Genomic DNA, 23673 nt, shown 5'->3' on the forward strand with positions numbered 1-23673 from the left:
CAGAATTTCTACTTTATTTGCATTTTGGACAGAGATTGTTGTCTGAATTTTGGTGATTTAAAAAAATGTAGAGGCCGGCCCCATGGGTGAGTAGTTAAAGTTCCACCCACTCTACTTTGGTAGCCCAGATTCACAGGTTTGGATCCTGGGCGCAGACCTACTTCACTCATCAGCCATGCTGTGGAGGTGTCCTACATACAAAATAGAGAAAGACTGGCACAGATGTTAGCTCAGGAACAATCTTCCTCAAGCAAAAAGAGGAGGATTGACAGTGGATGTTAGCTCATGGTGACTCTTCCTTAGGGGGAAAAAAAATTATTGGGACTTCTATTGTTATTTAGTACAGTGTCAATTTTATGACTGTTACATATGTACTTGAAAAACATGCAGTTCTTACTATTTTGGGAGTATATATGTTCAATATAATTATCTATTATATTAAGCTTAAAACAGTTTTGTTAAAGTATTCTGTAATCTTTTTTTTTTTTTTTCTGTTTTCTCATTTCCTGATAGAGGTACATTAAAATTTTCAACTATGTTTGTGGTTTGATGATTTCTCCTCATAATTCTATCTCCTTTTCAATGTACTTTAAATATTTAGAAGCCATATTCTAAATTACGATTGTTATATCAGTTGGGTAGAGTGTCCCTTTTTTTGCATTATGTATTGTCACTTTTTGTGGCTATTAATGCTGTTTGCTTTAAATTCTATTTTGTCTCATACTGATATTACTGTTCCAACTTTCTAAACTTTTTATTTTATTTTTTAGTATGTTTATGATGTCTATTCTTCTATTCTTTTATTTTCATGGTTTCCATGTGCTTTCTTTATGATCTGCTTCTTATAAAGTGCATGTGGCTGGTTGATATGGCCCTGGTCATGTGATAATCTCTTTTAATTAGTTTAATCTAAGAAAATTCAGTATAATTATTGACATATTTGGCTTTACTCAAAGCTCAAGCTTCCAGCTTGATTTTGTGTTTTCTGTTTACCATCATTTCTCATTTCCTTTTCTCCCTTTTCTTTTCTAGCCTTTTGTTAGGTGGGTAGATTTTTCTATATTACTTTTTTTTCCTCTGTACTAGTTTTGAAGATAGAGATTATATTTCTATTTTTTTAATAGTTCACTTTTATGCATCATCTACAAATTGATCTAATAAATTCAAAAGTTGCTTGGTATTCCCTTTTTCCTCCCAAACATGATAAGCATAATTTAAATAAGCAGTAAATACTTCCATTGTGATATTGTTATATAGAGTTAAAATTTTACTTTTAAAAACTTTTTTTATTGTGGAAAACTTCACAGTAAAAGTAGAGAGAATAGCAAAATGAACCTAGCTTTAACAATGACCAACATTTTTCTTTACTCCACCCACATCCCCTACACATTTTTTTAAAAATAAGTTTGGAATATTGTCTCAGACATCAAATCATTTCAACTAATTTTACCTTTTTCAAAATGAATATTTTTTATTAAACTTAATTCAGCTTGCCAGTGTGGTTTATTGTTTTCTGAATTGGCCATGGTTTTTACTAGTCCTTGCTTTCCCTCTGGTTTCAGTTTTTTTCTTGTTGATGTATATCCTTTAATAATTCTTTAAGATAGGTCAGCAGGTAAGAAAGTTTTGTTGTTTACATATCCAAAATTGTTCTTATTTTACCTTCAATCTTTAGCAGTCATTTATCTAAGCATACAGTTTTAGGTTGACTTATTTTTCTCCTGGTCTCTATTACTGTTGATGACAAATCTGCTATCAGGGGCCGGCCCCGTGGCTGAGTGCTTAAGTTCACGCGCTCCACTGCGCCGGCCCAGGGTTTTGCTGCTTTGGATCCTGGGTGCGGACATAGCACCGCTTGTCAGGCCATGCTGAGGCGGCGTCCCACATGCCACAACCAGAGGCACTCACAACTACAATATACAACTATGTACTGGGGGGCTTTGGGGAGAAGAAGAAGAAGGGAAAAAAAAAGAAGATTGGTAACAGATGTTAGCTCAGGTGCCAATCTTTGAAAAAAAAAAAGAAATCCGCTATCAGCTAGTTGTTTTTCCTTTAGGGATATGCTAACTTTCTCCATGGTATTTGCATAATTTTCTTTTCATCTTTATGTTCTTATATTTCACTGTGGTGTGTCTAGGTCTGGATTTGTCTTTTCTCTGCTTGGCTCACTTTCTTCTGAGACCCCATGGCTTTCTTTAATCCTGGAGAATTTTTGCCTGTTATTTCTCCAAATACTGTTCTTCTTATTCCCTCCGTTTTAGTCCTCCAGTTAGATGTATTTTGGAGCTCCTCAATCTGTCCCAATGACTCCTAAAGTATTTTTATTCTGCTCTTCGTTTCATTCTAGGTGAATTCTTGAATATCGTGTTTCAAAACTATCTGGGAAAGATCTATTAAGTTTTTAATTTAAATGATTACATATTTAATGTCTAAGATTTATAATAGTTGTTTCTCATATTTATATATTCTTGTCTCATTATTGCATGATTATTTCTCATAATTTAAAACCATTTATAGGGGCCAGCCCCGTGGCCGAGTGGTTAAGTTCACACGCTCCGCTTCTGCGGCCCAGGGTTTCACTGGTTCGAATCCTGGGCGTGGACATGGCGCCGCTCATCAAACCATGCTGAGGCAGTGTCCCACATGCCACAACTAGAAGGACCCACAACTAAAAATACACAACTATGTACTGGGGGGGCTTTGGGAGAAAAAGGAAAAATAAAATCTTTAAAAATAAAATAACATAACATAAAATAAAATAAAATAAATATTTTTAAATGGATACTGTGCTTTGACATACTTGCTTAAAGAGCTTTATCAAAATCTTCCTCCCTTGCTGTGATCTATTGAAAGTCAGCCCTTGCACAAGAGTTTGTAAATAAATAAATATGAATAAAAAATCCTCCATAAAAGTAATTTCATTTGGAGTTAGTTCATGGTCCAAGTTTTTTGTTGTTTTTAGCCATCTTTCTTTTTTATTTATTTATTTATTTATTTATTTTTTGAGGAAGATTAGCCCTGAGCTAACATCTGCTGCCAGTCCTCCTCTTTTTGCTGAGGAAGACTGGCTCTGAGCTAACATCCGTGCCCATCTTCCTCTACTTTATATGTGGGACACCTATCACAGCATGGTGTGCCAAGCGGTGCCATGTCTGTACCTGGGATCCGAACCAGCAAACCCCTGGCTGCCAAAGCGGAACGTGCGAACTTAACCGCTGTGCCACGGGGCCAGCCCCTTACCCATCTTTCTTACCATTAGATTTACTCATGTGTTACGGAATTTTAGTTTGTGGGCTCATTTTGTTTTGGAGGGTTTTTTGTGTTTTTAATTTTTTTCCTCCCCTTCCTGTCTCTGTGTACCTCCTACGTATCTAATAGGTTTTTGTTTTCTTCAGAGGGTTCCCCTCCATTCTTGCTAGCTGGAATACTTGAAGAGCTACACCTCAGGGCAAGAGTGGTCTTGAAAAATTCCAGTAATGTTGCTTGTCTGTCTTGGCCCAACCCCGGGAGAAAAATTTTTCCTGAGAAATTTATAACCATGGATTTGCCTTCATTTGGGTTTGGAATTTGAATTTACAATACTTGGGAGATCTGGAAACGTGTATGTTGAGAAATTAACATTAAAATTAATAGTAAGGGATCATAATACCCTGGGGTCTGTAGAAGAAGTAAATATAAAACACTCTGGAGAGAGAGAATTTCAGTCCAGGCCACATTGAGTTTTCTCACTCAAGTACTGCTTAAGATGAGCTCACAGTTCCGATTTCAAAAACAAAATCCATTATGAGAGATAGCAAACACAGCAAATAGCTGCATTAGACCATAAAGAATTTCAGGTAATATAATTATCTTATGATTATTTAATATTTGTATAATAATTAATATTGTATATTTAAAATTATTTGATTAAAATAAGGAATCGAACATGAGAGAAAAGGAGATCCATCAAAAAAGAGCAGGAAGATTTGATAATTAACCAGAGAGAACTTCTGGAAGTAAAAAATCCTTCTAATAGAAGTTAAAATTTGACCAACAGTTTAAAAAACAGAATAGGTACAGTTAATGAAGAAATTAGTAACTGGAAGATAGATCTGAGGGAAAAAAAAGCTGGGAAATGTGAAAGAGGAGTTAAGAGGCATGAAGGTCCAATATATATCTAAAAGGAATTCCAGAAGAAGAGACTAGGGGAAAAGCAATATTCAAAGCAATTATAACTGTAAACTTTTTATGATTATTGAAAGTCGTGAATCACAATATCTGGGAAACAGAACAATAATCAAGCAGGAACCGTGAAAGGAAATTCACACATAGCCATATTGCTTAAGCCGTGGAGGAATGAAGACAAAGGGAAGGTCCTGTTTAAGCACATCCCTCAGTAATAATAGCCTAGCAAATGGGAGCTGCAATCGCGGGTCGACCCTAAATGTAGGATCTCCAATTTTAGTGGAGCCAGCCGTGGTGGTCTAGAGGCTGAGATCTGGCACGCTCACCACTGCAGCCGGGGTTTGTTTCCCAGTCGAAGAAGCACACCATCCGTCTGTTGGTTGTTACACTGTGGCGTCTGGGTGTTGCTGTGATGCTGGAAGCTATGCCACCGGCACTTCAAACACCAGCAGGGTGACCTATGGAGGACAGGTTTCAGCAGAGCTTGCAGACTAAGACAGACTAGAGAGAAGGTCCTGGCCACCCACTTCCAAAAAAATTTGGCTATGAAAACCCTGTGAATAGCCCCAGAGCATCGTCTGATAGAGTGCTGGAAGGTGAGAGGATGGCGCAAAAGGACTGGGCAAGGTTCCGCCCTGCTACACAGGGTCGCTGGGAGTCATTGATTCAAGGGCACTAACAAGTAAATTTTAGTGGGGTCCTCTGTGATATCTAACAATCCTGTGCCTGATCTGCTTTCTTCTGAAACCCTCAGCCCTGGGCACTCACCCTCATCCGCTTTGCTCTTATCATGTGACCCAGCGTCCTACTTCACAGAGAAAGTACGTGGTTTGTAGGTGAAATCATCTCGATTGTTACATAACTTCTTTATATCCACATGAGCCCTTATCTCCTTCTCTCTCCCTATCTTCCTTATCAGAGGAAATACTACCTCCCTTCTTGTAAAGCCCATCGTTGATCTGAATCTCAGCCTTTTCTCAGTGACCTTGTTCCTATCAGTTCATCTACTTTTCTCCTTTATTTTCAATGTCTATTACCTACTTTCTCTCAGCATAGAAACACACCCAAATCTCCCCCATCTTGAAAAATACCAAAAAACCATTGCCCTCATGTTCTCTACATAGCATTGTCCTTTCAGAGCTGGGCTCCCCTCGGAGTTGGTTAAGCTCATTGTCATCACTTTCTTACCTCCCACTGCATTCTTGATCCACTGTATGGTGGCTCCTGCTACATAGCACTCTGAAATATTCTTGCAAAGCTCATCTATTACCTTGAAATTGCCAAGTCCGATTGCCATCTCTCAGTCCTCATCTTATTTGGCTGCTCCCCCTTTTTCGAAATTCCCTGCTTCCTTGGCTTCTGGGATGAATGCTCTTGGCTCTTACCAGCTCTTCCCCAGTCTCTTTCACTTGCCACTTAAATATTAGTGATTTTTGAGATGGTTTTTTGGGTCTCCGGCCTTCTTCCTTCTAAAAGTATCAGTGTTGCAGTTTTAGACACAATTTCAATTCCTGGTCCTACTAATTAGTAGCTGTGGGACCTTGGGCACATTTTTTTAACCTCTTTGAGCCTAGCTCTGCACCCCTTCCTGCCCCTACACTGCCTGAGGAAGATTAGCCCTGAGCTAACATCTGTGCCAGTCTTCCTCCACTTTATATGTGGGTCACTACCACAGCATGGCTGACAAGTAGTGTAGGTCTGTGCCCAGTCTCCGAACCCACAAACCTGGGCCGCTGAAGCAGAGAGCACCGAACTTAATCACTATGGCATGGGGCCAGCCCCTGAGCCCAGCTTCTTTATAAATTGATGATAATAGTGTCTACCTCAAGTGTTGTTAGTATTAGACGAAATATAGTGTGTGTCAAGTGCTCTAGGGCAGTGACTGGCGTACAGTCAGGGCTCAATATATGGCAGCCCATTTTCTTTTCTTTTTTTATCTTCCCTCTTCTTTGAAATGTGAGAGTAGATGGGTACTAATAAACATAACGAAGGTTGTCGAACACAAGTCCAACTAAACAGAAGACTCATTCTCTCAACATTGGTTGTTTATCATCTTTAGAGAAATCAGGCAGATATGATAATCTATTACCTGGGTGAAAATGCAATTTCCTATTGCTCAAGTGCGGGTGGGAAAAGAGAAGGGACACTAATTTTTGTACTTATTCTTCAGTGTTTTGCTATCATAAAGTTGATTTTTACTGTTTATTATTTCAGAAATTTTGAAGAATCTGAAGATGAGTTGAGAAATGAAGTAGTAGAATCCCTGGAAAAACTCGCTGTTTCCAAAGAGGAAGAGAAAAGAGGGGAGGCCTGCGGTTCCTCAAGGACTCTGAGAAGTTAGGAGACAGAGAGGGGATGAATGTGCAGAAACAGGCAGACTAAAGGAAGGCTTGGAGAACGTTTCTATTCCTGCTAATGACAAAATTTGTATTGTTGATGAAGACCAAGTCAACACTACCAACAACCAGTCAAAATATACATGTGATTATTGTGCTTTTTCTTAAGCAACAAGATCTATTAACTGTAGTATCTGTTTGGGTACAAGTCATAAATATTCATTTATTGTAAGGATTTTCTAGTGATCCCAAGAACTTACTAATTGTTCTATCAATTTAGACAACAGGACTAACTTTTGAGTTTACAAATTACTATTTTTACTTTAAAATTTCTATTAAGAAATCCTTAAAATAATATATGTAGTAGGCAGGGTAATGTGGCGCCCCCTCCCCAAACTGTGAATATATTGTTACATGTCAAAGGGGAATTAAGGTTGCAGATGGAATTAAGGTTAATTCCAGCTAATCAGCTACCCTTAAAATAGAAGAGATATCTTGGTTTATCCAGGTGGGCCCAACGTAATCATAAGAATTTTTAGGGGCTGGCCCAGTGGCACAGTGGTTAAGTTCATGTGCTCTGCTTCAGAGGCCCGGGGTTAAGAGGGTCAGATCCTGGGTGTGGACCTACACATTGCTCATCAAGCCATGCTGTGGAGGCATCCCACATACAAAATACAGGAAGATTGGCAAAGATGTTAGCTCAGTGACAATCTTCCTCAAGCAGAAAGAGGAAGATTGGTAACATATGTTAACTCAGGGCCAATTTTCCTCACCAAAAAAAAAAGGAATCTTTGAAAGTGGAAGAGGGAGGCAGAAGAATCAGAGAGATGGCAGTGTGAGGGGCAGTTGGCCTGATGCTGCTGGCTTTGAAGATGCAGGAAGGGGCCAAAGCAAAGGTATGCAAGCAGCCTCTAGAAGCTGGGAAAGGTAAGGAAATGGATTTTCCCCAAAGCCTGCCCAAGGAACACAGCTCTGCCAACAACTTGACTGTAGCCTAATGAAATCCCCTTTAGATTTCTGACCTATAGAACTGTAAGACAATAAATTTGTGTTGTTTTAACTTAGTTTGTGGTAATTTAAGACAGCGAGAGAAAACTTTAAATAAAAGATTAAAAATAAAGAATGTCATTTTATAAACCGTGATTTTGAAATTTCTTTAGTGATACTGAATATGCTTTTGTCAAGATGGGTGGGGAAAGAGGAAAAGGAACAGATGAACAGGGAAGAGGTTGGGTAAATTACAGAAGCATAATAGAATTCTCGTGAGCACTACAATTGTTTGTGGTTTAACAAGTAATTTTTTTGTTATACCCAGTGACAGATTTACACAGACACAGTCTCCTTTGTTTATTTATTCATATCATAGTCTTGGAGTCTAGAGTATATTTACATAATTAAACACAAAGATTCTGAAAGCACTGATAATCATACTGGCAACTATCTCATAATTTTGTCTATGAGATGACTTTGTAAAATACCTGAAAATTATTAAAATAAAGTGTATGAAGCTCCGCAGTTTTTTGTGTCTGAAACATTCATTTAAAAAAAGTCACTTAACCCTGACAACCTATTCCTGGGTACCAGAGGCAAGACAGTTTTGTTTTGTCTTTTAAAAAGACTTCTTTCTTTCTTTAAAAAAAAATTTCTGGGGCCGGCCCGGTGGCACAGCGGTTAAGTTCGCACGTTCTGCTTTGGCAGCCCGGGGTTCGCTGGTTCGGATCCCGGGTGCAAACATGGCACTGCTTGGCAAGCTATGCTGTGGTAGGTGTCCCACATATAAAGTAGAGGAAGATGGGCACAGATGTTAGCTCAGGGCCAGTCTTCCTCAGCAAAAAGAGGAGGATTGGCAGATGTTAGGTCAGGGCTAATCTTCCTCAAAAAAACCCACATTTTTTTTGGCATGTGGAGCTTGGAAATAGTAGTAGATACTAATTCAGAATTGGGAGACTACATGAGGGGTATAAAAGGCACCACACTGGGGAAAGTTTCCAAGATAATGCAAATCACTTCTTTAGGTCATACTTAGATACAAATAGATTTTGTATCTACAAGATCTACATCATATTTAGATACAAATACTTTATTATACAAAGAACATGTACCATGTACTTTATTGTGCACAGTTGGGAGAATGTGAGTCACCACTGCTGTGGGTTCAAAACACAGCATGCTTGGACCACTGAAAAGCAACGTCTTCCAGGAATCCATGGTCCCCCAGAGATTCTCCAGACAGACAGGAGCTGACATATTGCTTTCACACTTTTCACGGTATCAGTCATTCAGAAAAAAACCAAACAGAGAATACCACATTAGGAACATTGAAAGTGAATGTACATGCAAGTGATATTTTCCAATGATATGTTTGTGATAAATGAAAATCATTTTGAAGAAACCAGCTTAAAAAATGTTTTATGGAATTCCAGAATGATTTCTTCCTTTACTACATCCTCTACTTTTGCTCTGTCCATCTCAATTTTTTAATCTTTAGCCCCCTGATTGTCTTTGGGTAGATGGTAGGCTGAGTGGGCAATGGTATGAATCTTAAACACTAACTATAAGATGAGCAAAAGCACGGGGCTGGGAGTCAGAACTTCAGTTTATAATCCTACTTTTGCCATTAAACAGCTTTGTGATACTGAAGGACTCTGAGTTCCTTAAATCGTTCTTGTCTGTAAAGTTGAAAATAATAAAACTAGACTAGAGAATTTGTAGGGTTCCTTCTAGCCCCAATTTCCACTAGTCTTTCTTTCCTAAACTGAATAAGCTCCAACACAAAACTATGTTAGTGTGTCAGAACACCCTGGGACTCAGTTTTGCTGCTTTTTGATCTGATGACAAAGATGGCCTGCAGAGGAGTCAGCAATGTAATGGGGAGTAGATAATGAAGCTGACTGGTGGGATGAATGGACGGGAGGAGACTGGAAAGGAAAAATATACCCTTTTTACATGCCCCTAACACAAAGATGTATAGACTGTGAAGGAGGTCAATTTACTGAACAAGGAGGAATTGATTTTGTATGCAGAAAGTGCCAACCCTTATAGGTCTCCATTGCCATAGCTGCACATGCTTATAGTACCTTTCCATGCTAGTTACTGAGGATAGAAGTCCTGGTAAATTTATACTCATTCCTAGCTACTGGTTTAGTAACCAAGACTCTGTATAGAGTCGAGTCCCAATGCACTGATAAAGACAGGATTATAGAGGACATTGACTATATATTGTCGCCTTTAATTAAAGTAACTTTTATAATTTTTGAAGTACTTTCAAATACTTCCCATCTCAGTATCACAACTCTAAAAGGTAGTGAGGACAGGTATTACCATGTGCAGATTATGGATGAAGAGTCCAAGTTTCAGAAAGATTAAGAAGCAACTTTAGCGTCAAAAGGTCAGACGTTTGTAAATGATGACGCTGAGGTCAGGCCCAGGTATTCTAACTGCTAGTCAGATGCTCTTTGCAAAATGCCACCTTGTTATCTTATAATGCATGATGCTGACAATAGAGACTGTGTGAACGGATCCGTATATTACATCATTACTATCTGAAAAACAATTTATGACGTTCTCACTCAGACCTCTTGAATGACTTGAAGCTGACTTCCGGCCTCTGAGGTGTGGAAGGGTTAAGGGATCGTGAGACTGCTCCCTTGTATCAGTTCAGACGTACTGCCAGCACTAAACAAAAAGTTATTTTCACAAACACCCAGTTATGGAAAGGACTGCTGGCAGTCCGTTGGCCTCTACGCGCCTACACACACCCACAGAGCAGTCAGTCAGTTGGTCTTTTGACTGTATGCTTTTGGAACATGATTAAGCCTGCTTAGAGTTTCTTTATTCTTTTAAGAAAATCATTAGATATATTCAAAAAGGTCATCCACAATATTGTTTAGCATTTAATGTACCAGAATTTTTGGGTTCCATGTCAGAACAACTCTAAAGTACTAATCAATTATCAGTCATCCATTTTTCTTTCAACATTTCCTTTTTTCTAAAAGAAAATTCTCTTTCCTGGTTTCTAAAGTAAAGCGATTTGACAAATAGGATTTTAAAAATCTGGATTATACCCAAATTAAGATTGTTCCTTTTTTTCTTTCAGATTCACATTTTTCAGAATTTGAGACCAAATACTAATCTAAAATTTTTACATTGAAACTATATAAGGTTACCTCTTCCATTTAGGAAAGGCAGCCCTTTTTCCTGGCAATAAATACCTTGCCTAGATAGATACTTCTGAGCGCACTGCTTAGGCTGACTTTACTACAATAGGGGACGAGTTTAGAAAAATATTAACATATGAAGGTGTTTAACCATTTTATATAAAATATCTTTAATTTATACAGATATGGCATTATTTAAATAACTTCTCCACAGATGATAGGAATGTCACTTCAAACTCCTGATCGGAGAATCTGCTTACAGACGCACGAGCATTGTTTCTGATTTGCAGTCTCTTTTCCACAGACATGGAAAGAATATGAGCCATAGTTTCAGCATAGCCTTCTTCACTTTCAGCCAGAAATCCAGTTCTCTCTCCTTCATGAAGAATGACAATGTCAAGCTTCGGGCCCCCTGAATTGTGTGCAAGGATAATTGTGCCAGCTGCCATACACTCGACAACTCCTGAGAAAGAAACAAAAATCATGTCGTCTTTTAAGTTTCTGAATGTGTTCATAAGAACAAAGATGAGCAGAACCCTTCAAACATTTTAAGAGCCTCATGAGAAACTCAATTAAATGTCTGTTCGTCTATAAATTTGCTCATTTAAGTTCCATGGTGCAAAATAAAATAATTTCAAGTTTTTTGGTTTTCAAAGCTTCACAATAATGCCGCTTTGTTCTTAATTAAAATAGACAAGTAGACGGAAGAATAGTTTATAAAAAACAGATATACTGAAGATAAAGTAAAAGACTAGAGAATGTTTACCAAAATGGTAGATAATTCATGGATATTGAAAGATAAAAGGAGTAAAAACATACCAAAAGCAAATTTTAAGAATTCAAATTACAGCATTAGGAAAAAAGTAAGGCACCTTAGTGAAGCATGCTATTGCTGGATTGTACTTCCTGGATTGCTGGCAAGTCTGAGACAACTGTGTGCCCAATAGCAGGGTTGAACTAAATGAAAGTTTTGGTTAGTTTCTGCTAAATGATGTGGGTGAGGGTATGAACTACTAGCCAGCCTTTCTTTTTTTTTTAAGATTGGCACCTGAGCTAACAACTGTTGCCAATCTTCTTTTTTTCCCCCCCTGCTTTTTCTCCCCAAATCCCCCAGTACACAGTAGTTTATTATTTAGTTGTGAGTCCTTCCAGTTGTGGGAATGTGGGACGCCGCCTCAGCATGGCCTGATGAGTGTTGCTATGTCCGCACCCAGGATCCGAATCACCAAAACCCTAGGCCTCCAGAGGAGAGCACGCGAACTTAACTTGGCCACGGGGCCGGCCCCCCTAGCCAGCCTTTCTTAACCTCCCTTCTAGAGAGAATTAAGCCTTTCAGAAAATTATTTAGCTGACTTTCCCTCACCTCTCCAAAGGATGGCTCAGAGCTGATATTATTCTAGATGCGTAGCAGAGAAGTTAAATCATTACAACTGTTTCCTCAACACTGGGGAAGTCTCTACAAAACAGAATTTTCTGCTAATGCTGTAATTTGAACTCTTATTTGAAAAATACGGATTACCCCATCATATTCCGTGCAAGGCTGGATACCACTCCTCTGCACTCTCTCAGAGATCTCCATCCAATCGATCTTACCCTCTCCCTCCATGGTCTGGCACCTCTCCCTCTCCGCTGGCTCCTTCCTATCAGCATTTCAGCTAGTTCAAACTCCTAAAAACAAGGCGCACGCACACACCTCTTCAGGTCACAAGTCCTCCTCTAGATGTCGTCTCTTCTTTCACCTACCTCCCTTTTACAGATAAACTTATGGAAAGTGTGGTTTGCACTCTAACCCCACTTGCTCACCTGTACTCAATGCTTAGCTTACCACAACTTGACTCTTTTTTTTTTCAAAGATTAGCCCTGAGCTAACATCTGTTGCCAATCTTTTTATTTTCTTCTCCCCAAAGCCCCCAAGTACATAGCTGTATATTCTAGTTGTAGGTCCTTCTGGTTGTGCTGTGTGGGACGCCACCTCAGCATGGCCTGACGAGTGGTGCCAAGGACAACTCCCCACTCTCTATTGCCGGCTCAGGTCCTTCCCCTAGACTTCCGTCATATATACAACTGCCTGCTGGACACACACACTTGTATGTCCCCCAGACAATTCAAACTCTACATGCTCGAAATGTGGCTCATCACCTGCCTCTATTCCCTCTCTCGGTGAAAGCCATCACCATTCACACAGGTGTCCAAACTGCAAACCCTAGGCGGTCCTCTCCGACTCCTCTTCCTCCCTCATTTAGCACACCCAATTAATCACAAGGCCTGTTCACTACCGCTTCAGAATCTCCCTCAAGCGTGTGCACCTAGCAAGTTCCGAGCGCCAGCACCTCTCACCTAGGCTGCTGCAGCCCAACTCGTCTCCCGCCTTTGTAGCCTTGCTCTCCCTGCTCCTCACCGACCCACTCCCCCCACTGCAGCCAGAGTGAACTTCAGGAGACAAAGAGCTTTTAAACCCAATACTGAAAATCTTTCTAGCTTGTCCCACTTGCTCAACACGGCCGTGTGATCTGGCTGCAGATCACCTCTCCATCGTCTCGCTGCTCCTCCTCATGCTGCAGCTGTACCACACTCATTTCCTTGAACATGCCTGCCAATGCTCCTTTTGCGCCTTCTGTCACAATGCTATTCCCTCTGCTGGATACTCTCCCCTCTTTCGCATGGCTAACTTCTAATTATTCTCCAGGCCCCAGCTTACATGTCACATCATTTCCTCGGGCAATTGTTCTCTGATCCCATGAGTCTGCGTTAGGCGTTTCTCTTAGGTGTTTCCCCATCACCCCGCTCTTCCCTAGCACAGACTTGGCACACTGTACAGTAAATGCCTGGGTAACCTGTCGACAGCACTCGCAGAGCTGTCAGCCTCTGAGGGGAAGAACAGCTCCTATTTCATAGTCATACTTCCAGCACCCATCCCTGTGCCTGGCACCGTAAATGCTCAATAAGTATCCGTGGAAGGCTCCATGCAGAAGGTTCGGATCAACAAGTCTTGCTGTACGTCTGAGCTTAGTACTGTGCTACGAACCAGGGCTAGAAGGAGGATAAGGGGAACCGTGGCCTTTGGGTAGGAAACTTCACATTTATATTTTCCTACAGTGAGAGGCACAAAGTAGGCACATGAGAAATATATGTGGAACCAAATGAGATACAAAACAGTACTTGATTTTATACCAAAATGTGTGCACAACAGGAGGTCAGAGTGGAGAGAGCAGTTCGTGCTGGAATAAACAAGGCAGGCTAAAGTGAAGGGCAAGGAGATTTAAGTTGAACACTTATGATGGGATTTGGCAGAAAGGAGAGGCCAGAATCAATAAAAGAACTAAAAGAATTACTCTGACAAGCCCACCTAGAGACAGTGGTTCTCAGCTTTTGGTCCATAACAGAATCACCTGAGGAGCTTTACCAAAATACCTCTACCTGGGCCCCACCCGGAGATCCTGATGTGGTCCTTCAGCAGGATGGGGTAGGGCCCAGGAATCTGTCCCAGGACGTGGCTGGGGTTTGGTGGGGAGAGGAAATGTAGGAGCTAAGAGCAGAGGCTCTCTGGGTTAGAATCCGGGCTCCGCCTCTTTCTGTGGGATGGAACTTGGGCAAGTTCTAAATCTTTCCATGTCTGAGTTTATTTATAAAATGGAAATAATAATAATACCTATCAAAGAGGGTTTTAGAGAGGATTAAATTAGATAATACTTGTAAAGACCTCAACAGTGACCCACACACAGTAAGCAGTCAATAAATATTAGCTATTTGCTTTTTTTTTGAGGAAGCCTGGCCCTGAGCTAACATCCATGCCCATCTTCCTCTACTTTATATGTGGGATGCCTGCCACAGCACGGCTTGACAAGCAGTGCGTAGGTCTGCACCCGGGATCTGAAACGGTAAACGCTGGGCCGCTGAAGTGGAACGTGTGAACTTAACCGCTGCATCACCAGGCTGGCGCCAAATATTAGCTATTATTATCGACTACATATCATTATGTCTTAAAGGATCTCCACTGAGGAAAGCACACTTGGTGGACTAGGGGAGGAGAATTAGGACTTGATGAAAACTTCCAGACTATTTTTTATCAAAACAATCTAAAATGTATATCTCATGGCACCAAACAAGTTGTTTTAAAGGACAAACTCACCAATTCCAAAATGCTCGTTCCACATGGTATGCAGACCAATTGTTGCTTCAGATAAGTAATTCTTTAATTCATCAAATGGAATGTTTATTTTAAATTCCACATTTTCCTGAACTCCGAGATCCTCAGAAAGCCTTCTCAGTTGGTCTACCCTAAGTTCGTCGTCTTGGTTCCGACAACCTCCAATGAGGACGAGTTTGAGGGAAGGAAGTAACTCAGCCTCCTTCTTACTCAGCAATTTAGCAAAGGCTCTGATCTGCAAAGGATGATTCTTTTCGGGCCGGAACTGGCCAATAGACACCAGTAAATGTCCTGGCGTCTTTTTCTCATGTAAGGGAATGTCCAGAAATGTCTGCACATCACAAGGTGGGTAAACTATGTGAGTGCAATTCCCGACCTTCCACAGTGAGAGAATGTGGTTTAGTGTCCAAGAGGAATTGACCATGACGACATCACTGCAAGAACCGACAAGTCCATAAACAAAAGCAAATAAATAGTAGTAGATGAGCTTTACTTTGCTGAGAAAACGATTCCTGGTAATGAAGGCTGCATTATTAAACCCAGTGTTTTGATTCTTCACTACAGACAGCATGTCAGTGCTGATGGTGGGATAATGAACATAGCTTCCAACTCGACAACCACCTAAATACTTAAACAGAGGAAGCGTGAAAGCATATCCCATTGAATCGATGTACACATCAGGGACACACTGCGTCAGAGCTTCCCAGCCAAGAAGAACGGATCCTAGACTTTGGCCTAGCAGTGTGAAGTGCGGATAGAGTGAGTCTTCCACAAGGTAGCGTTTCCTTAAGAAAACAAACTTCACGGGCCGCATCAATCTGATGTTAAATCTTCTGAAAGCGCCGTCTAGTATCTGCTGACCGTTGACATTAAGATCGCCAGTATAAACAACATAAATGGCTTCAGGATACCTAAAATAGAATGTAATAGTTAAGAATTTCATTAATTTAGGTTAAAATCAAGCAAACAGTTGTAGATAATTTTCTCACAATCATAAAGAAGCTTATTTTTAGACTATTTTCCACTGTTTTTCATTCATTCTTTTTGGACTACTGACCCTGCTCTTTCCTAAGCCTTCCACTGCCCTACAACTAAAATGTTCATTCTCCAAATGAGACTTCTAGTTCTTTGCAATTTCTTCCACTAAGAGTCTTGCATAGGGCAGACACTAACAAAAATTGCTGATTTATGAATGAGATATTTTTAAGAAATATTAAAAATTCTGATTTTGAAAACTTTCTCAGTATAAAAATGATAATGAAATATTAATTACTCATAAAGAAGAGTTAAAATTCACAAAAGTTATCTTTAGATAGGATCATAAATGCTAAAGCATTACTCTGTTTCTTTTTTTTCTGCTGTATCTCCCCAAATCACCCCCGGCACATAGTCGTCTATCTTAGTTGCAGGTCCTTCTAGTTGTGGCATGTGGGACGCTGCCTCAAGGTGGCCTGACGAGTGGTGCCATGTCCGCACCCAGGATCCGAACCAGTGAAACCCTGGGCCGCCGCAGCGAGCGCACAAACTTAACCACTTGCCCACGGGGCTGGCCCCTACTCAGTGTTTTAATCCGAGAAATGCAAAACAGTTTTAAAAGCTAGATCTTGTGCCTACATCACAATTAGATATGATATAATTGTAACGGAAATACGTAAAAGTATACTCATGACTTTTAATGCTTTGGTCTCCCTCTGATTATGTTTATAATTATTCTTTGAGTCATAAAACATTTATTATCTAGTATGAGCTACTAGATTCTGGGGATTCAGGGATGAGAGAGTCTTTATCCTCAAGGAGCTCAGGCCAGTGGAGAACACAGATATATAAACAAATAACTGCAGAACTGTGTGATCTGTATTGATAAAGACAGCCACAGGATGCTGTCGAAGCCTAATGGAGGAGCATCTGACGACTTCTCCCCAGCCCGGCTCCCAGCAGCCAGAATGATCCCCATAAAATGTAAAAAGGACTGTTTTCCCTGGTAGCTTAAAGACGGCCACAAATTCTTCATCACTTTTCTCATCAAAAGGTGGGATGGATCTATCTCCCCTCCCCTGGAATAACAGTTGCTCTGTGACTGCTTTTACAACAGAATATTGCAAAAGTGACTCCAGGCCAGTTTCTGGACCCAGGCTCTAAGAGACCGGCAGCTTCTACTTCACTGTAGGGGGAGACAGCTGTCATGTAGGAAGTCTGACTATCCTGAGATGGCCACGTTGTGTGTATGCCCAATCTAGTCACATGGAGAGGTTGCCTGTTGACAGAGATGCCCGACCAGCCCCAGCACCCGCTCCTTCCTGTCCCCTTCCCCACCCCCAACCCTGAGTTGTTCCAGTCATCTCATCCCAGGAACCAGATATGCGAGTGAAAAAGCCTGCTGATGACTCCAGCCCCAGCTGCCATCTAACTGCAACAGTCTGAGTATGAAGGGTTCCAAACAGGGCTGTCAACCCCCAAGCTGTGAGAAATAATAAGTTCTTGTTTTAGGCCATTAAATTTTGGGGTGGTTTATTACGCAGCAATAAGTAAGCAGAATATCATCCCTCTGTTTAAACACTCATTAGCCTTTCTATAACACTCAGAATAAAATCTAAACTCCTTCCCCTGCTCACTCAAGCCCTGTATAAGTGGCCTTCCTTGGTCACCTCCCCTTATCTTCTTAACCTTACCTACTAGAGTTCAGCCAAACTGGCTTCCTTCCTTTGAACAAGCCCAGCTCCTTCCTGTTTTAGGGGACTGGCAGTGAATTCCCTTTTCTCATTTTCACTCTTTCCATAAGGCCAGCAGTAGAGCCTGTGGTTTAGAATGTGAGCTCTACTAATCCAGCTTCCTGTCTGTCAAATGAGGGTAATAGTAACAACCTCAGAAAGTTGTGGTGAGGATTGAGTGAGCCTACACATAAAAAAACTTCAAACAATGCCTGGCATGTAGTTAAAGCTCAGGAAATGTCAGCTACTTTTGTCATTCAGATTTCAGTTAAGTGTTATCTCCTTGGGGATTTTCCCTAATTATTCAATCTTTCTTTTTTTCTCAAGGAAGATTAGCCCTGAGCTAACATCTGCCAATCCTCTTTTTTCTGAGGAAGACTGACCCTGAGCTCACATCCGTGCCCATCTTCCTCTGCTTTATACGTGGGATGCCTACCACAGCATGGCTTTTGCCAAGTGGTGCCAAGTCCGCACCCAGGATCCGAACCGGTGAAGCCCAGGCTGCCAAAGCAGAACATGAGCACTTAACTGCTGCGCCACCAGCGGGCCCCTAATTCTCCAATCTTAAGTATCCAGAGACATTCATATTATCCTATTTTAATTTCTTATATAGCACTTCTCACCATTTGATATTTTTCTTCTTTGCTTATTACCTTGTCTCTCTCAACTAATATCTAAGGTCCACAAGAGGTACTTGATCTACCTTGATCACCGTTTAATCTCAACTCCTAGAACAACGCTTGATACATGGTAGGTCCCCAACAAATATTGCTAGATTGAATAAAATGTGCGCTGTAGCTTACGTTGAGTCAGGAAAGACTTGTAGGAATTAAGTGAGGAGAAAAAGGTATTTCAGAGAAAAAGAACAATATACAGAAAGGCAAGGAATCCAGAGAGAGCATGATGGGGCCAGCCTGGTGGTGCAGAGGTTAAGTTCTCATGTTCCGCTTTGGGAGCCTGGGGTTTGCCAGTTCAGATCCTGGATGTGGACCTACGCACCACTTGCCAAGCCATGCTGTGGCAGGCATCCCAAGATAAAATAGAGGAAGATGGGCATGGATGTTCGTTCAGGGCCAATCTTCCGCCGCAAAAAGAGGAGGATTGGTGGCAGATGTTAGCTCAGGGCTAATCTTCCTCAAAAAAACCAAAACCAAAATACAGAGATAGCATGATGCTCCTGGTCCAGTATGCTGGAGCAAAGTACATGTGAAGGTACAGGGAGGGATGAGAAACAAAACACGGCAAGAGCAAGATGAAAAAGTATCTTCTAGATGATACTAATTATTTGGATTTTTTTCTTGTATGTGAGTTAGGAGTTGGTGGAGAGTATGTGTACAGACATCATGAAACTTTACCGCTGTCCTCAAGAGTTAGATAATCTAGTTAGAGAGACAAAGCTAACGCACAGAGTTATGAGAAGGACAGAATAGTAGCATTAGAGTAGGGAGGGCTTCAAGGAGGCAGGAATTAAACTGGGATTTAAGAAAATTCTTTAGATTCAGGCAGTTACAGAAGATGGCAGAGGAAATTCAGGGATGGTGGCTAGAAGTCAGGATGGGCCAAGAATACAGAACTGCAGAGCTAAGGGAATTACTGTGAAGGCTTTGGAACTGTATGAAGGGAGTATGCCAGGAAGTGGGGTAACCATGGAAGGAAAACAGTTTTCAACAATAATGGAACCTATATTTTACTGTACTTTTTCCCTTCTAAAATGGAATCAAAAATATTTTTTGGAAAGGGGTGGGGAGAAGGAAGCCTAAAACATTAAGTGGTGTGTAACACCATATTCTTTCTAACATGGTAACTTACTTAAGACTATCCAACTGGTAATGACATCAAAATTAGAATCAAATAGATGCTTTCATAGAGATGATTTCCTGTGTGCCACCACTGACTAAAAGTATTCAGGTTTAAAGAACTCCACAGTACATGGTTTATTTCTGTTTATTATTCAATCTCTTCTCCACACGCTCTCCCAAGGTGATTAGTTATCCCAACTAAATTATGCCGTAAAAGGCCAGATCCTTTCCCTTCCCATTTCTTTATCATATCAACTAAAATTCAATAGGATCTTGTAAGGCAGGTTGGCATATGGGAGAATATTTCCCTATTGAAAACAGTTAAAAAAGAAGCTCCTGGGTATGAATAAGGTACTAGAGAAAGATGAATTCTGGGGTAATGATTTTTTAAAAATGGTAACGATATAGCAAATTAGCCAATAAAGATGCATACCTACTTTTTCTGCAGGGCCCTTAAGGCACACCATAAAACTCTTTCTCCTCCTCCGCCAGCATTGCAGTACGGATGAAAAAATGCAATCACCATTTGATTATTCCCATTTTTGCTAGTTGACGCTGACTTTTTCTTTCTCTGTAGCAGCAGTCTGATTCCCCAAAGGATAATGACCAAACACACACACAGAGTTCCACATACAATTAGCCCAGGGAAAAATAATGAATAAAAAAACCTGAAACAAGAAGGGAAAGGTGAAAATTGATATAATGCCCCTTAAATAAAAAAACTACAAATTAACGTCTACTTTTACGTATCAACTTTATATATTAGTAGCAGAGAAAATTTTTATATCTTATGAGTCTGCTCACAAAATACTCAATTATTAAAATTCTTCTTTTTAGGAAGATTAGCCCTGAGCTAACTGCTGCCAATCCTCCTCTTTTTGCTGAAGAAGACTGGCCCTGAGCTAACATCCGTGCCCATCTTCCTCTACTTTATATGTGGGACGCCTGCCACAGCGTGGCTTGCCAAGCAGTGCCATGTCTGTACCCGGGATCTGAACCCGTGAACCCCGCCGCCGAAGCGGAATGTTCGAACTTAACCGCTGCGCCACCGGGCCGGCCCTCAATTATTAAAATTCTAATGCTACAAAATCTTCAGTGACAAAAGTGCCAAGTCCCCTTTAATTCCAATCCCCACAGCATGCTAGCAATTTAACATATTTTTTCTTTCTGATCAGCTTTACTGCTGATCAATGTTGAGCCACTTTTCTATCAACTCAGTGTATGTGTTAAGGGATTTAAAAAAATTTAACTTAAATAAGACATGATTAGGAATGGCATTTGGCCCTCAAAATGACAATATGTAGCCCAAAGAAACATGTCTTGTTGAAGGATCAATATTCCATTAGTTCAAAGTTTGGTGAGATAGTAAATCATTCGTATTCTCTCATTTCACTTCAAGTAGAACAATTTCTGGGGTAAGAGGAATGGAATCTAAATTTCTCCAATTCTATTCTGAGTTCTGCTTTTGATGTGTTTACATGAGCCTAAAATCACTGCTTTCCTTTATGTGCCTCAGAATGAGCTGCCAAAAATCCACTAATGTTCTACTTCACGCACATTAGTATGCTCCCTCCCACACTGACTGCTAAAAGGTTCTCTATTACTGCCAGGTCGACTGCAGCTCTCCAAAGGCGAGGACCCAGGCGTGTTCACCGCCGTATCCCAAGGCCTAGCGTAACACCTGACACAGAGAAGGCATCCGATAAGTATTTGATGACTGAATGCAAAATGTTATTACCTCCTCAGGTGTCTCTTAAATTATGTTGAAATAATTTCTCAAGGTATGTTTACCTCTTAGAATTGGTCAATAGAGTTGGTACCTAACAATATTTCTTATACCCTGCAAACCCTTTATAAAGGATCTGAGGGGCTTAAAGGACGTAAAAACAATAAAATACTAAAATTTTAATAATGAAAATCAAGACCAGGGAAAATATAGAGTTAAAGTGTTTTGGGGGGGAAGGAAGACAGGTGAGGGGACATAGCTACGCAGGCTCTAAGTTTGTGCGTAGAGGAGAACAGCAGATTGGACTCTGGGCTGCTTAATGACCAAAGCAAACATGGGGATAATTTGTGTAGTTACATCGTTTTCATTGTCTGTAAGAAGAAAACACACCAAGTCTTTAGAGAAATAAACATCTTATTGATATTTAGTTTTGAAATCAATTTCTCATATGTGAATTCCTATTGTGAACAACTCCATTCATTACTTGAAGACATATCTGACTTGTCAAAATGATTTGGGTCTCAGGACACCCTTATATTCTGAGAAATTACTGAGGACCCTATACTGCTTTTGTTTACATCAGGGTTTCCCAACCTCGGCACTACTGACCTCTTAGACCAGATAACTTTGTTCTGGGGGTGTCCTGTGCATTACAGGATGTTTAGCTGCATCCCTGGCCTCAACCCACTGGATGCTAGTAGCACCCTGCCAATCATGACAATCAAAATTATCTCGAGATGCTGCTAAATCTCCTGCAGGGGCAAAATCACTCCTTGTTGAGAACCATTGGTTTACAGTGATTATACCTACTAGTATTTTAGCATATTAGAAATGAAAACTGAGGAATTAAAAAAAGTTTATGAATTCATTTAGCTTTTCCAGGACAAGTCAAAAACCCATTTAATTTAAAATGTAGCTGACTCATAGAATCCAAAGGTTTTTATAATATTTCCTTCAAATGACTTAGGTGGGAAAATTCATGTGATAGGATTTTCAAATTGAACTATTTAACTTAAGATCAGAAGAAAAAATCATAGTAATGACTAAACTAATGAACCACTCCTTTATTTTGAGTCTGTTAGTTTCAAAGATACACTTACAAGTTCTGTAAATACGTTTACTAAACATCCTACAGTACTTGCACATCAAAATTGCCCATTTTAGAATTTATTTAAATATAACTAAAATATGTACTATTAAATAATGTTTACCCATGTTTAAAAATAATGCTTTAAAAACATAACTGTAATCAACAGTGAGTCACGCATTCAACAAACATTTATTTAGCCATTATTATGTGCAAAGCACTAGGTTAGGGATATTTCAAATGGCAGGGAAGAATACGAAGGCTCTGAAAACAGACTTTCCCATTCGCAATGTTTTAAACAACCATTATAGAATTTGAAGTAGAAAGGACAAAAATGAAGAAACAATATCTGAATTTTGGAAAGAATGTGTATATACTGCTATTCAGGATGCTATCGTGTTAATTATAAATTTTCAACCTGAACAAAAATATGTAGGCGTTAAAAGAGCTGTGTAGGCCTTCTGTTTTATTACTGTAGGGCAAGACACGTAAAATACAGTGGTATTACAACAAATAAACGTCGAAAGAAAGTTTGGGAGTTTTTTCACCAAAAATATTAACAGTCGTTATCTCCAGATGGTAGCATTCCAGGAGAATAATCTTTTTTGCTCATCTATTTCCTAACTTTTTTACAAGAAATAATAAAATATGTAATAGAGGTAAAAATATTTTACGCCACTATTTTTACGTAAATCCGAAATAAAAAACGGGTGATCAAAAAGCAGAGGATTCAACATAACCTTTATATTTAAGTGACATATGTTAACAGGACTGTTTTGGTGAGTGAAAGAGGAGAGACTAAGACGTGGGAAGGAAGATCCAGGTTCTTCTTTACCAAAAAGAAACATGATAGATTGGAAAATGATTTTTTGGGGCTCAATCATAAACGAAAACGAGGAATCAATAAGAGTAATTTATGACAAACTATTTGGAGTGCGAACAAGAGAGAGAAAAGCTGAAGCAGGGAGGGCAACTCGACCCCTTCGCCAGCAGTGGGGCAGGAGAAGAAAAAGCGGTAAACTGAGTCTTTACCCCCGTCTGTTCCAGTCTAGCTAGCAGACCCCAAAGTGAGAGGGCGAGCCCTCACTGGCCTTGAGAAAGCAGCCTAGGTTCGTGACAAGGAAAGCGCCCCCCCCATCAACCGTAGTTGCACTGGGCGGACAAGTACCACCGCGATACAGACAACGCCTGAGAGCCCACACCACCGGCTCCTCACCTCAGCAACTCGCACAAGCACCAACCCCCTTCGGCGGCCGCCATCTTCCGCCGACCCCCGAACCCAGGAAGCGCTTCGCTCTCCCTCTCCTCTATTGGCTCCTGAGAAAGCATGCGGTGCCAAGTGTGCGTTCCAATTGGTTGCTGGTAGTAGCTTCCCACGGCCTTCCAGCCAATGGAATCGCCCAAGGAGTGGGCAAGTTTTCGGCGTGGCTTCACGGGTTCCGCCCCCATGGGCAGGACCACAGCGGGAGTTGGGCCGAGGAGGGCGTGGCCTGTGATGGACAGCTGGCGCTCCCGCCCCCGGCCCCTTCGCCTACTGGAAGCCCCCACT

The 23673-nt window shown here is 40.6% G+C and overlaps 2 protein-coding genes across 12 annotated transcripts in view; one reads left to right on the top strand and one right to left on the bottom strand.

The window, feature by feature from the left end:
• NEK5 (NIMA related kinase 5) overlaps positions 1-8015 on the top strand; it is a 66380-nt gene extending 58365 nt beyond the window's left edge. For 5 of the 10 annotated variants that reach the window (XR_011506880.1, XR_011506881.1, XR_011506882.1 and 2 more), the window contains one exon: positions 6379-8015. Coding sequence is in view for 7 of the 10 variants with exons in the window: in XM_014851389.3 (XP_014706875.2) it covers positions 6379-6505 (127 nt within the window). In the remaining 3 variants the exon portion in view is untranslated. Of the gene's footprint in view, positions 1-2517; positions 3773-6378 lie in introns of those variants that run through there. The other 5 variants (XM_070520596.1, XM_070520597.1, XM_070520599.1 and 2 more) reach the window with 1 other exon arrangement.
• Positions 4179-23581, bottom strand: ALG11 (ALG11 alpha-1,2-mannosyltransferase). 2 transcript variants are annotated; one of them, XM_070520605.1, is made up of 4 exons: positions 23341-23581; positions 19749-19979; positions 14787-15715; positions 4179-4622 (listed from the first exon to the last, which is right to left on the bottom strand). In XM_070520605.1, exons 1-4 carry the CDS (start codon positions 23571-23573, stop codon positions 4603-4605), a joined length of 1413 nt encoding a protein of 470 aa, XP_070376706.1. In that variant the 5' UTR covers positions 23574-23581; the 3' UTR covers positions 4179-4602. The 2 variants fall into 2 exon arrangements, with proteins under 2 accessions (XP_070376706.1, XP_014706882.3); XM_014851396.3 differs by lacking the exon at positions 4179-4622 and adding an exon at positions 7837-11120.
• Positions 23582-23673: the final 92 nt, after the last annotated feature.

This window comes from Equus asinus, chromosome 11 (assembly GCF_041296235.1).
Source record: "Equus asinus isolate D_3611 breed Donkey chromosome 11, EquAss-T2T_v2, whole genome shotgun sequence".
NCBI classification, from domain to species: domain Eukaryota; kingdom Metazoa; phylum Chordata; class Mammalia; order Perissodactyla; family Equidae; genus Equus; species Equus asinus.

Excerpts from the sequence above, each read along its gene's own strand:
- ALG11 (XM_014851396.3), bottom strand. The coding sequence starts at position 23,573 with ATGGGGGCGGAACCCGTGAAGCCACGCCGAAAACTTGCCCACTCCTTG. Across the intron at positions 15,716-19,748 it reads TTAAGGGCCCTGCAGAAAAA|GTATCCTGAAGCCATTTATG; the intron begins GTAGGTATGCAT and ends ATTCTATTTTAG. Across the intron at positions 11,121-14,786 it reads GAACGAGCATTTTGGAATTG|GAGTTGTCGAGTGTATGGCA; the intron begins GTGAGTTTGTCC and ends TTTCTTTCTCAG.